General features: G+C 45.6%; 1 protein-coding gene across 7 annotated transcripts in view; it reads left to right on the forward strand.

The window, feature by feature from the left end:
- tjp1a (tight junction protein 1a) overlaps window positions 1-14,280 on the forward strand; it is a 154,726-nt gene that overhangs the window by 64,087 nt on the left and 76,359 nt on the right. For all 7 annotated transcript variants that reach the window (XM_070864870.1, XM_070864865.1, XM_070864866.1 and 4 more), the window contains exon 2: window positions 8,272-8,328. In XM_070864870.1, the coding sequence (XP_070720971.1) occupies window positions 8,272-8,328 (57 nt within the window). The remainder of the gene's footprint in view (window positions 1-8,271; window positions 8,329-14,280) is intronic.

Here is a 14,280-nt window from a genome sequence, read left to right on the forward strand (position 1 = left end):
TCCATTTGCCACTGCTCTGCCCACCTGACCAATAGATTGATGTCCTCCTGCAGCCCATGACTTTACTCTTCATTATCAACTACACAGCCAATTTTAGTGTCATCTGCAAACTTCTTAATCATACTCCCTATATTCAAATCTAAATCGTTGATATATACCACAAAAAGCAAGGATCCCAGTACTGAGCCCTGCGGAACCTCACTGGAAACATCCTTCCAGTCACAAAAACATCCATCAATCATTACCCTTTGCTTCCTACCTCCAAGCCAATTTTGGATCCAACTTGCCACTTTTCCCTGTATCCCATGGGCTTTAACCTTCATGACCAGTCTACCATGTGGGACCTTATCAAAAGCCTTGCTAAAGTCCATATGTACTACATCGTACGCACTACCCTTATCGACCCTCTTGGTTACCTCCTCAAAAAATTCAATCAGGTTAGTCAGACATGATCTTCCCTTAACAAATCCGTGCTGACTGTCCCTAATTATTCCTTGCCTTTCCAAATGCAGATTTATCCTGTCTTTTTCATGATTTTTTTCCAATAATTTTCCCAAGGCTGACAGGCCTTTACTTACTCGGCCTATCCTTTTCTTCCTTCTTAAACAAGGGTACTACATTAGCAGTCCACCAATCCTCTGGCACCATGCCCAGATCCAAAGAGGACTGGAAAATGATAGTCAAAGGCCTTTGCCACTGTCAACCACAAGGGTCTATGGAGCGTCGTCCTCCGTTTCGGATGCCCCCAAAAGTTCATCACCATCCTCCGCCTGCTCCATGACGACATGCAGGCCGTGATCCTTCCCAATGGATCCATCACAGACCCAATCCACGTCCAGACCGGGGTCAAACAGGGCTGCGTTATCGCCCCAACTCTCTTCTCAATCTTTCTCGCCGCCATGCTCCACCTCAGTCAACAAGCTCCCCACTGGAGTGGAACTAAACTACAGAACCAATGGGAACCTGTTCAATCTGAACCGTTTCCAGGCCAGGTCCAAGACAATACGCGGATGACGTATGCGTCTGCACACAGAGGCTGAACTCCAGGACATAGTCGACGTATTTACTGAGGCGTACGAAAGCATGGGCGTTACGCTAAAAATCTGTAAGACAATGGTCCTCCACCAGCCTGTCCTCACTGCACAGCACTGCACCCCCCCAGTCATCAAGATCCACGGCGCGGCCCTGGACACCGTGGACCACTTCCCATATCTCGGGAGCCTCCTATCAACAAGAGCAGGCATCGACGACGCGATACAACACCGCCTCCAGTGCAGCCTTCGGACGCCTGAGGAAAAGAGCGTTTGAAGACCAGGCCCTCAAATCTACCACCAAGCTCATGTTCTACAGGGCTGTAGTAATACCCGCCCTCCTGTCTGGCTCAGAGACATAGACCATGTACAGCAGACACCTGAAGTTGCTGGAGAAATATCACCAACGATGTCTCTGCAAGATCCCACAAATCCCCTGGGAGGACAAGTGCACCAACATCAGCGTCCTCATTCAGGCTAACATCCCCAGCATTGAAGCACTGACCACACTCGATCAGCTCCACTGGGCAGGCTACATAGTTCGCATGCCAGACACGAGACTCCCAAAGCAAGTGCTCTACTCGGAGCTCCTTCACGGCAAACGAGCCAAATGTAGGCAGTGGTAACGCTCCAAGGACAACCTCCCTGATAAAGTGCAACATCCCCACTGACACCTGGGAGTCCCTGGCCCAAGACCGCCCTAAGTGGAGGAAGTGCACTCGAGAGGGTGCTGAACACCTAGAGTCTCGATGCCAAGAACATGCAGAAATCAAGCGCAGGCAGCGGAAGGAGCGTGCGGCAAACCGGTCCCACCCACCCCTTCACTCAGCGACTATCTGTCCCACCTGTGACGGGCTCTGTGGCTGTCTTATTGGACTGTTCAGCCACCAAAGAATTCACTTCAGGAGTGGAAGCAAGTCTTCTGCCTATGATGATAATGATAAGCTCGTGTTGGTGCTATGTTTTCAGTAAAGTATAATGATGGGTTGGTACTTTATCTACTCTGTCCACTTGAACTGTGAACAGTTTAATCCTAGATCTTTAGCCTTTGATGCATCTGGAGCAAGTATTTTGTAGAGAACTTTTGAGCTGTGTAACAACCAAATGAAGTACAGAGGATGGGAGCAATTTGAGGTGTTTAATTTGTCTCAGAACATTACAGTGTATTGGTTTAACTAAGTATTGGAACCAGTAAATAATCTTAGTGATAGCATTTAAAGTTCACTGAAGGCAGAAGTATATTGTGTCTGGCCAGATGTCTTGTCAGCATTGTACTAAAAGTTTTAATGTAGGAATTTTATGCTTGCAGACTTAATTGTAGTCTTTTTGAACCCTGTAACGGGTTCCACAGTGTGGGATATGTTTCACATTAATGGCACTATTTAAGTGCAAGCTATTGTTGACTGTGGTTAGTATACAGACTGGTAGACTGGTGTGGTGCTGAGCCGTAGAGACCAGGAATGTCTGAAGTTAGATGTGTGGTTGGTGCTGAGTTAGCTGCTGTTGGCTGAGCCAGCAGGGAGGGAACTCTAATTTGTCTCATCACCTGAGGGAGGGCAGAAATCTGCCAGGTTTCCCGATCCTTATTCCCATGCGGTCCCACTACAAACAACTGCTTGCATTTACACTTCATCTTTAACATTAAAAGAAGTCCCAAGGCTGGGGAGGGGAATGGAATTGGTGGAGTGAGCAAGTTTAAGGCAGCTTTAGTCTTCTGTTTAAATTGGAAGAAGTTCTGGCCCATCTAGGACTTGAATTTTGACAAACACAGTGTGATAGCACAAATATGGGAAGGCAGATGGGTGTCATCAGTATACATATAGAAGCTGACCCCATGTCCGTGGAGACCAGGGAGCAACATGTAAATGAGGGGGACCAAGGATAGATGTTGGGGAACTTCAGATGTTGGGTGGGAAAAGATGCAGTAGTTATATTTTGGATAGATAGGAATGGGATTGTGCAATGACAGTGCAACGGAGCTGGGCGGTGGAGGAAAGGCAGTGGAGTAAAGTGATATGGTTCGCCATGTCCAGTGCTGGAGAAAAGTTGAGGAGGACGAGGAGAGATAACACACAAAGGTGAGTTTGGCCAAGGTGATCTCCAAGGTGGTTGCAGAAACCAGACTGAAGGGATTTAAGAGCGATGGGAGGTAATGATATTCAAAAACCTCGAGAGCAAAGGAAGGCTATAGAGGTAGGCTGGTGATGAAAGCTATGCCCCTGCTGCAGTGTTTTTTTGGTCGGGCACATGTCCTGCTGATGCTAATCTAGACTCGTGTGGAAAATGTCACTTGGGAGATACTGGAGGGCTGCTGGCACCATTGCCTCAGCATTAGCAACAGATGCATTCATTATAATCTACCAAAATTCTCTGGATTCTGGGGAGGTGCCATCGGATTGGAAAGCAGCTAATGTAATGCCTCTGTTTAAAAAAGGGGGCAGACAAAAGGCAGGTAACTATAGGCCGGTTAGTTTAACATCTGTAGTAGGGAAAATGCTTGAAGCTATCATTAAGGAAGAAATAGCGGGACATCTCGAGAGGAATAGTGCAATCAAGCAGACACAACATGGATTCATGAAGGAGAAATCATTTGTACTAATTTACTGGAATTCTTTGAGGATATAACGAGCATGGTGGATAGAGGTGTACCAATGGATGTGGTGTATTTAGATTTCCAAAAGGCATTCGATAAGGTGCCACACAAAAGGTTACTGCAGAAGATAAAGGTACGCGGAGTCAGAGGAAATGTATTAGCATGGATCGAGAATTGGCTGGCTAACAGAAAGCAGAGAGTTGGGATAAATGGGTCCTTTTCGGGTTGGAAATCGGTGGTTAGTGGTGTGCCACAGGGATCGGTGCTGGGACCACAACTGTTTACAGTATACATAGATGACCTGGAAGAGGGGACAGAGTGTAGTGGAACAAAATTTGCAGATGACACAAAGATTAGTGGGAAAGCGGATTGTGTAGAGGACACAGCGAGGCTGCAAAGAGATTTAGATAGGTTAAGCGAATGGGCTAAGGTTTGGCAGATGGAATACAATGTCGGAAAATGTGAGGTCATCCACCTTGGGGGAAAAAAAACAGTAAAAGGGAATATTATTTGAATGGGGAGAAATTACAACATGCTGCGGTGCAGAGGGACCTGGGGTCCTTGTGCATGAAACTCTAATCCCAAAAAGTTAGTTTGCAGGTGCAGCAGGTAATCAGGAAGGCGAATGGAATGTTGGCCTTCATTGCGAGAGGGATGGAGTACAAAAGCAGGTAGGTCTTGCTGCAACTGTACAGGGTATTGGTGAGGCCGCACCTGGAGTACTGCGTGCAGTTTTGGTCACCTTAAGGAAGGATATACTGGCTTTGGAAGGGGTACAGAGACGATTCACTAGGCTGATTCCGGAGATGAGGGGGTTACCTTATGATGATAGATTGAGTAGACTGGGTCTTTACTCGTTGGGAGTTCAGAAGGATGAGGGGTGATCTTATAGAAACATTTAAAATAATGAAGGGGATAGACAGGAGAGAGGCAGAGAGGTTGTTTCCACTGGTCGGGGAGACTAGAACTAGGGGGCACAGCCTCAAAGTACGGGGGAGCCAATTTAAAACCGAGTTGAGAAGGAATTTCTTCTCCCAGAGGGTTGTGAATCTGTGGAATTCTCTGCCCAAGGAAGCAGTTGAGGCTAGCTCATTGAATATATTCAAATCACAGATAGATAGATTTTTAACCAATAAGGGAATTGAGGGTTATGGGGAGCGGGCGGGTAAGTGGAGCTGAGTCCACGGCCAGATAAGCCATGATCTTGTTGGGTGGCGGAGCAGGCTCGAGGGGCTAGATGGCCTACTCCTGTTCCTAATTCTTATGTTCTTATGTTCTTATTAATGTTGGGGAAGTCCAGAACCAGGGGTCGCAGTCGAAGGATAAGGGGTAAGCCATTTAGGAATGAGATGAGGAGAAACTTCTTCACCCAGAGAGTGGTGAACCTGTGGAATTCTCTACCGCAGAAAGTTGTTGAGGCCAATTCACTAAATGTATTCAAAAAGGAGTTAGATGTAGTCCTTACTACTAGGGGGATCAAGGGGTATGGCGAGAAAGCAGGAAGGGGATACTGAAGTTGCATGTTCAGCCATGAACTCATTGAATGGCGGTGCAGGCTCGAAGGGCTGAATGGCCTACTCCTGCACCTATTTTCTATGTTTCTATTAGTCACCACTTGTAAGAAATAGTGGAGAAAACTGTGGGAAGAGAAATGTATAAATAGCTGGTTAGCTCAGAAGGGTTTGCTTTCAATAAGCCTGTTCAAATAGTTGTGAATAATATGATAAAGAAAGCCACAGCTGATCTCCAATAATGCTGAACAGGTGCAGCTGAAGAAAATACGTACACGGAGTAAATATTAGAAAAATTGTTCACTGCGTCCTGATTCGACACCGTGGAACACGAGCCAGCATTGGTTTGGTTTGGATGGGCACAATGTCCCAGCTGTAAGCAGAAGAGACAAGATCAGGATGTGTTCACCAAAACTGTGCTTCTAGAAGTGAGAGGAAACTGGATGATCTGAGCAAGGGTACAAATGGGGTAAGCTTACGGAAGTACCTGTATTTCAAACATCCAAGTTACATGTTAAACTTCATGGCCCCCGGTGATGAAACCACCGTCGTCTTCTTGCGTCACTCTCCTTGGTGTTTAAGGACACTTTGAGTCTAGCTACTTATAGACGCGCAAGTCTCCTGTTCATGCAATCGTAAGTATAAAGAGGCCCAGATTTCAGGAATCGATTGGCATTGTAACCCATGATTCTACAGTTGGAAAAGGAAGTCGATTTTAGTTTCAACCCATTTGCTCTCGGTATAAATGCAGAGCCCAGTGTGCCGATGGAGTCCAGCTCATCGATCTGCGTGTAAAGATGGCCGGTGGTGTAGGGTGCCGCGCTTCCAGGACAGGCTGTCGTGTTGATGGGGCAGTTATAAAAGTGCCTTCAGTTTGGATTTGTTGCTTTTTGAAAGTCGTGACACAGATTTTTTTAGACTATAATCTGAGCAGCTTAATGTAGGGAATCACAATAACTTGTTACATATCAGTTTCTAACTATTCACTACATTTGAAAGAATTGAATCATCCAGACTTGTCTTTAAATAGAGCTAAAGGTGTTAGTTATAAAACCTAGTTGAAGTTTTCACTATCAATATCTAGCCTCTCGCTCAGCTACTGAGTGCGCATTTCCATGTTGGAGCAGACAGCAGTACAATTTTATGTTCTTTGACGTTCATCACCGTAAAATCCTGACTAGGATTAAATGAACTAAAATGTAAAATGTCCGATTTCCCCTCTTACTATTGATCTTTGGACTGCCTTTCCATTTGATACGGTTTTCTATATTAAAGGTGCTATGCAGATGTAACTTGTCAATTGTAAGTTCCTCTGGACCTGTTCATACACTATCTCCTGCTTAAACTAGCCATACATCTGGTTAAATTATGTTAAAGTGAAGCATTCGTGTTAGTTCCTAATATTCTTTTGGTAAGGTAAATGTAGCTACTTGCTGTGCAAACTGGGGTCTCTAGGGTATGTGAAAACCTGCATTGTCTTATCATCTCTGCTGTTTGTTACAAAGCCCATCAGCTCAGCCCAGTCCCTGTAAAGGGATGTCACCTTGGGTTGCGCAGTTTGCTGTCGAGGGGGAGGTTTTATTCAGTGTTTTTGTGGTTTAAAAGTACAGTTTGTCCTGACTGACTTGCTTCATCTCATGTTGAACTAGGTTCCTGCAGCACCAAAGTCTGTTTGTGTTGCTGCTGCCATAATTACATCAGTAACTTTTAAAACACTTTATCAAATGATTACCTCTTTCTCAGTACTCTTAGTTCCGGAAAAAAATCTGTGTATTGTGTGTCCGAGCATGTAATCTCACACCAGCATTGTTTGAACAAAGCCCTGTGTTCAGGGTTGATTAAACACTGAGGCACTTGTTACAAAACTGGGAAGATTCCTGACCTAATTAATCTGTTAATTGAGATTAAGCCATTTTCTAACTAAATGGTTAACTTGCAGAAAGTCATAGAACGGAGAGCAAAAAGCAAAGCGTGTAAAGCAAATGTTACACATGCAATTTTTAATTTGTATGATTGACGCATTTAGTTATATGCATTTGTTAACTGTTGGTCGTGGGATCGTTCTCAATGTCAGCATTTTTACACTTTATTGGTGTCCTAGATTGTTGTATTCTGGGCATCCTGCTTCAGAAAATGTTATTTATAAAGTATTTTCCTTTGTCTACCCCCACACCAACCACAAATTTATAATCTGCTCAGCAACACTCTTCTTCATTGCCCTCCCTCCTGTTTTTATATATAAAGAAATTGGCTGAAGTAAGGAGACAAAAATCTTGCCTTTTATATATTGCGCCTTTCACAACCTCAGGACGTCCCAAAACACTTTACAACCAATGAAGTACTTTTGTAATGCAAGGCCTGATGGTGATTGATATGGTCCAGCCAAAACTGGCAATGAATAGCTAAATCAGTTGTGCACCACGTATGTTCACATCTGTGCCACTTGGACTTCAGGGAGTGGAGATCGGGCCATACCGGGGGAATGGCCATGGTGAGAGTCAGGGTTTTACTGGGGCAAAGGTGGAGGTGAGGGAAAGACTGAGCAGAATGACAGCTACAGAATTATCGTGGTGAATGGCGGGCCAAAGGCTAGACCGTTGGATGTTTTTAAAGTGCCGTTGTAAGTGAGTTGGGGCGAGTTTTTCGGGGGGTAGGTGGAGGGGAGAAATGCAAGTGATCAGAAATGGAAGAACAGCATGCAAATTTCATTTCTGAATTGTTTCACACTTTTTTAGATTTTTTTTGCTAAGCCCTGCCATTGGTGGTCACTGGAACCAGAGGTGCAAGGGGTGAAATTAGTGGAAAAATTGCACGGTTCATAAATGTTCAGATTTAAGTAATTTGTTTCTTGGCAGATTAAGCAGTTTTCTGTACATTATCTGGTTTGTAGACCTGGACTGATATCCTTTCCCCAGTTGTGCGTGCGCCATTTTACTGGCAAAATTCACATTATGGTTGAGTAGCATTCTCCTGGAATGCTTGAAAACCTGATTTCATGGATGTGTGTTTTTATAAACACTTGAGTTCAGTGACTACATTTATGGTCAGATCTAAATTTATTTTCAACTAGTTCTAACTTGCCACTTGATAAAAACGATCGCTGCTCTCTAAACCTACTTGTACTCTCATGTTTCAGAATACAGTCATGGAGGAAACGGTGATCTGGGAACAGCAGACAGTCACACTTCACAGGGTGAGTCATCAGCTCCATTTAACTATCCAGTGAACTCCAGGATATTGAGTATTCAGATGTACAATAGGTCAGGACCAGATGGCCGGAAACTCTGCAAAAGGAAACTTATTTTTGCTTTAAATTTCTTAAACCTGATGAATGTGGTTTCAGCTGAAAATGAAGCTTTGACAGAAGTTTGTACATAGCAAATAAATAGAGGATGCTACCCTGACAGCTCAGTCAGTAAAGACACTGTAAATGAGCCATTTCAACCAGCTTTGATTCCTGGGCTGTGCTGAGTTTGCAGGATGGCAGCAGAGAGGTTACAATTGACCTCAACACCTCTAGGGTATGGAGTGGAAAAACCAGCCAGGGTTCTTGCCCCTGGTTATTATTCTGTGATCCCTGCTGGACAGTGAGTAGGATTGGGGTCAGCTTGGATGCTTGGACAGTTTGTCAACACTCACTGGCTTTAGAAGGTGCCTATGTCGCCATGCTCCAACAAGGACTCATGCCTTTAGAAGGGGAGAACTTGGGCGAAAAACTCTGGATGCATGCTGGGTTAAGAGATGATTTTTATTTTAAGTGGGTGACTTGCATGTGACTCCTGGTTATGGTCATTTCTTTGAGTGGAACATTAGTGCATCCCACAGTCGATGCTTTCTCTATATGATGCCTTCATTAACTGAGATGTATATAAATTTTAAAGTTAAATTTGTTAGCTAAATGCAAAGGTATTGGGGTGGTTTTGGAGACGACACTGAACATTCTGTTGCTGTCAGTTGAGAGATCACCATTGTACATTCCTGTTTCAAGGTAATGGCGTCACGTGCTATAGATGGGATTTAAAAGCTGGATCAGCGGGGGGGGAGGAGGGTCTAAATGAGTATTGCAATCTGCTGTATTGTAATGAATTGTTTAAAATAACAGCACTTTCACAACCTGGCTTTGCTGACTGACCACTATGTTTTCACTCGATGTTCCGAATTGTGGTATTTGAGCCTCCCTGTATTGTTCCCTACAGTCACTTCAATAACAAGAGCCTGAGACTTTCATCCTTCGCTGGCCTATCTAAACACTCTGGGCTGGCCTGTTTTATTGGGGGAGATATCTGGAGTTTTCAGCTCAGTGGCTGCGGCATTGATGACATCAAGAACTTTCAGTTTCCGATTCTTACTCCCATTTCTGCCCTCTGAGCATCCTTTACATGCTTGGAGAATTAATGTAGTCCTTATTCAGTGTATAACTTGGATGCTTGTTTTCATTTCACTCACACCAGTGAGTGTTGCTAAAACTCTTCCGCTTTTCTTTATTCTCCCTTCCTTGTCAGAATGCCACACTGGCAGCTCTGAGGTACACGTGCTCTCTAAGCTGTGTGTGTTTCCTAAGCCACTGTGGGATATCTACAAGCATTATCCTGGGAATTTGCCACCTATTGGGCCATTGTAACATTTAGTTGAAAAACTAGCAGATGTAGCGTTGATGTATTGCTAATGCTGACTTATACTCTTCACGAGGAGAGCTTTGTCTTACGTTGGACGGAGGGCGAGGTGGTGGGGTGGGGTCTGTGAATACTGGAGAAGCCCCACTTCTGAGTTCTAGACATGTATTACTGCACGGTCGAGAAGAAGGGTTGGAACCAGGAGATTTCTGATGATCTACCGCATCCTATTCTATATCTCCCAAGAAACTTCATACTTTAAAAAAATGTTTTTATTCATTCCTGCATTGTGGGCATTGCTGGCAAGGCCAGCATTTATTGGCCATCTCTACTTGCCCCCTTGAGAAGGTGGTGGTGAGCCGCCTTCTTGAACCACTGCAGTCCTTGTGGTGAAGGTACTCCCACAGTGCTGTTAGGGAGGGAGTTCCACGATTTTGACCCAGTGATGAAGGAATGGCGAAATACTTCCAGATCCGGATTGTGTGTGACTTGGAGGTGATGTGCCTGCTGCCCTTGTCCTTCTAGGTGGTAGAGGTCATGGGTTTGGGAGGTGCTGTTGAAGAAACCTTGGCGAGTTGCTGCAGTGTATCTTGTAGGTTATGGGAAATGTAAACCCCACGTGTTGGTGTTTACAGAGCTGTGTTTCAGGGGTTTGTGGGTGTTTAATGTAGCCATAGAAAGGAGATGGTACACACTGCAGCCACGGTGCGTTGGTGGTGGGGGAGTGAATGTTTAAGGTGCTGGATGGGGTGCCGATCAAGTGGGCTGCTTTGTCCTGGATGGTATCGAGCTTCTTGAGTGTTGGAGCGGCACTCATCCAGACAAGTGGAAAATATTTCATCATACTCCTGACTTGTGCCTTGTAGATGGTGGAAAGGCTTTGGGGTGTCAGGAGGTGATACACTCGCCACAGAATACCCAGCCTCTGACCCGCTCTTGCAGCAACTGTATTTATCTGGCTGGTCCAGTTAAGTTTCTGGTCAGTGGTGACTCCCAGGATGTTGATGGTGGGGGATTCGGCAATGGTAATACCATTGAATATCAGGGGGTGGCGGTTCGTCACTCGCTTGTCAGAGATGGTCATTGCCTGGTACTTGTGTTGCCCGAATGGTCCTTGCCAATTATCAGCCCAAGCCTGAATGTTATCCAGGTCTTGCTGTATGCGGGCATCGACTGCTTCATTATCTGAGGAGTTACGAATGGAACTGAACACTGCAATCATCAGCAACTATCCCTACTTCTGACCTTATGATGGAGGGAAGGTCATTGAAGCAGCTGAAGATGGTTGCCCAGGATACTGCCCTGAGGAACTCTTGCAGCGATGTACTGCGGCTGAGATGATTGGTCTCCAACAACTGTAACCATCTTCCTTTGTGCTTGATATGACTCCACCCAGGTATATCCTGGGAGTGGTGTTTGCAAATGCTTCAGCTTTGTCTTTTGTACTCGCGTGCTGGGCTCCGCCATCATTTGAGGTTGGGAATGATCAGAGAGCCTCCTCCTCCCATCAGTTGTTTAATGGCTCACCACCATTCATGACTGGATGTGACAGGACTGCACAGCTTTGATCTGATCTGTTGGTTGTGGGATCACTTAGTACTGTCTATAGCATGCAGCTTCCCCCTGATTCCCATTGACACCAATTTTACTAGGGCTCCTTGATGCCACACTCTGTCAAATGCTGCCTTGATGTTAAGGACAGTCTCACCTCACCTCTGGAATTCAGCTCTTTTGTCCATATTTGGACCAAGGCTGGAATGAGGCCTGGAGTCGAGTGGTCCTGGCGGAACCCAAACTGAGCAGCGGTGAGCAGGTTATTGGTGAATAAGTGCCGCTTGATAGCACTGTTGACAGCACCTTCCATCACTTTGCTGATGATTGGGAGAAGACTGATGGGGTGGTAATAGGCTGGATTGGATTTGTCCTGGTATTTGTGGCAGGACATACTCTGGGCAGTTTTCCACATTGTCAGATAGAGGCCAGTGTTGTAGCTGTAGTCTTCAGCTTGATACCCGGGATATTGTCGGGGCCCATTGCCTTTACTGTATTCAGTGCGCTCAGCCGTTTCTTGATATCACGTGAAGTGAATCAAATTGGCTGAAGATTGGCTTCTGTGATGGTGGAGACCTCGGGAGAGGGCTGAGATAGATCATCTACTCGACACTTCGGGCTGAAGGTGGTTGCAAATGCTTCAACCTTGTCTTTTGCACTCGCGTGCTGGGCTCTGCCATCATTGAGGATGGGAATGTTCATAGAGCAGCCTCCTTCCATCAGTTTAATGGTCCACCACCATTCATGACTGGATTTGGCGATACTGCAGAGCGTTGATCTGATCTGTTGGTTGTGGGATCACTTAGCTCTGTCTATAGCATGCTGCTTCTCTTGTTTAGAATGCTTGTAGTCCTGTGTTGCAGCTTCTCTAGATTGGCATCTCATTTTTAGGTGGGTCTGGTATTGCTCCTGGCATGCTCTTCTACACTTCTCATTAAACCAGGGGCCTGCTGGATCTGTTCTGAATCTATCCCATTTAGAACAGTGGTAGTTCCACACAACATGATGGAGGGTGTCCTCAGTTAGAAGATGGGACTCATCTCCACAAGGACTGTGCGGTGGTCACTGCTATCAATGTTGTCATGGACAGATGCATCTGCGACGGGTAGATTGATGAGGACGAGTTCAAGTAGGATTTTCCCTCCTGTTGATTCTCCACCTGGCACAGGCACAGTCTGGCTCCCATGTCTTTCAGGACTTGGCCAGCTCGGTCAGTCGTGGTGCTACCGAGCCACACTTAGTGATGGACATTGAAGTTCCCCACCCAGGGTGCATTCTGTGCCCTTGCTACCCTCAGTGCTTCCTCCAAGTGGTGTTCAACATGGAGGAGTACTGATTGATCAGCTGAGTGAGGGCGGTAGGTGGTAATCAGCAGGAGGTTTCCTTGCCCATGTTTGACCTGAAGCCACGAGACTTCATGGTATCCGGAGTCAATGTTGAGGACTCCCAGGGCCACTCCCTCTCGACTGTATACCACTGTGTTGCCACCTCTGATGCATCTGTCCTGTCGGTGGCACAGGACCCACCCAGGGAATGTGATGAATGAGTCTGGGATATTTCAGAAAGGTATGATTCTGTGAGTGTGACTATGTCAGGCTGTTGCTTGACTAGTCTGTGGGACAGCTCTCCTAATTTTGGTACAAGTCCCCAGATGTTAGTGAGGTGGACTTTGCAGGGTCGACTGGGCTGGGTGTGCCGTTGTCGGATCTGGTGCCTAGGTTGATGCCGAGTTGTCTGTCTGGTTTTATTCTTGGTAAACTTCTTTGTAGTGGTCTGGTGCAACTGAGTTATTTGCTAGGCCATTCCAGAGGGCAGTTAAGAGTCAACCACATTGCTGTGGGTCTGGAGTCACGTATATGCCAGACCAGGTAAGGACATTCGTGAACCAGATGGGTTTTTGTGTCAATCCGGCAGTTCCATGGTCACGATTACTGATGCTAGCTTTTTATTCCAGATTTATTTAATTAACTGAATTTAACTTCCACAACTATTGTGGTGGGATTTGCTGGTTATTAGTCCAAGCCTCTGGAGTCCAGTAACATAACCACCATGCTACCGTTCCTTGGGAGAAGTTCAGTCTCTTACGTTACTCTTGGGCCAACTGGAATAGCTTCAGTCGGTGATTCCAGCCTGAAGTAGAATTTTTGGCACATTTTGCAGTTTAGACTGTGCAATAGTTTCTATGTTATGGTGTTACTTAGATGGAATCTTTGGTTGGAGTCTTTGTCATGCTTAACATGCATGTGTTTTTGGTTCCTTCTTGATCTACCTCAAGTACAGCTTTGCTTTCCAAATGGTATAGCCATCATGTTAAATTCTTTTCTCTCAGTGCAACAAGTTTAAAATGATTTTCAGCCCATCTACCTCTGGGTGCATGTACAGTGGAATGGATTGCATCTCTAACCATTACCATATTAACTACAGAATCTGAAAATTACTTGAAAGATCAAGCCACCTTGGACTGCTGAACTTAGTCCTCCACTGATTCCTGTTTTGCCATACCTGTGGAAATGCACAGTGCAAAGCTGGAAGATGATCATTGAGCCTCCACTGGAGTGGTGTCATGTCATCATCATAGGCAGTCCCTCGGAATTGAGGAAGACTTGCTTCCACTCTCAAAATGAGTCCTTAGGTGACTGAACAGTCCAATACGAGAGCCACAGTCCCTGTCACAGGAGGGACAGATAGTCGTTGAAGGAAAGGGTGGGTGGGACTGGTTTGCCGCACGCTTCTTCTGCTGCCTACGCTTGATTTCTGCATGCTCTTGGCGATGAGACTCGAAGTGCTCGGCACCCTCCCGGATGCACGTCCTCCACTTAGAACGGTCTTTGGCCAGGGACTCCCAGGTGTTAGTGGAGATGTTGCACTTTATCAGGAAGGCTTTCAGGGTGTCCTTGTAATGTTTCCTCTGCAGATATCTTGTTTTAACAATATAAATGAGGGGAGCAAATGCTCAGATACTGTTCTGCTACAATCCAAAT

Source organism: Pristiophorus japonicus, chromosome 21 (assembly GCF_044704955.1).
Source record: "Pristiophorus japonicus isolate sPriJap1 chromosome 21, sPriJap1.hap1, whole genome shotgun sequence".
NCBI classification, from domain to species: Eukaryota; Metazoa; Chordata; class Chondrichthyes; family Pristiophoridae; genus Pristiophorus; species Pristiophorus japonicus.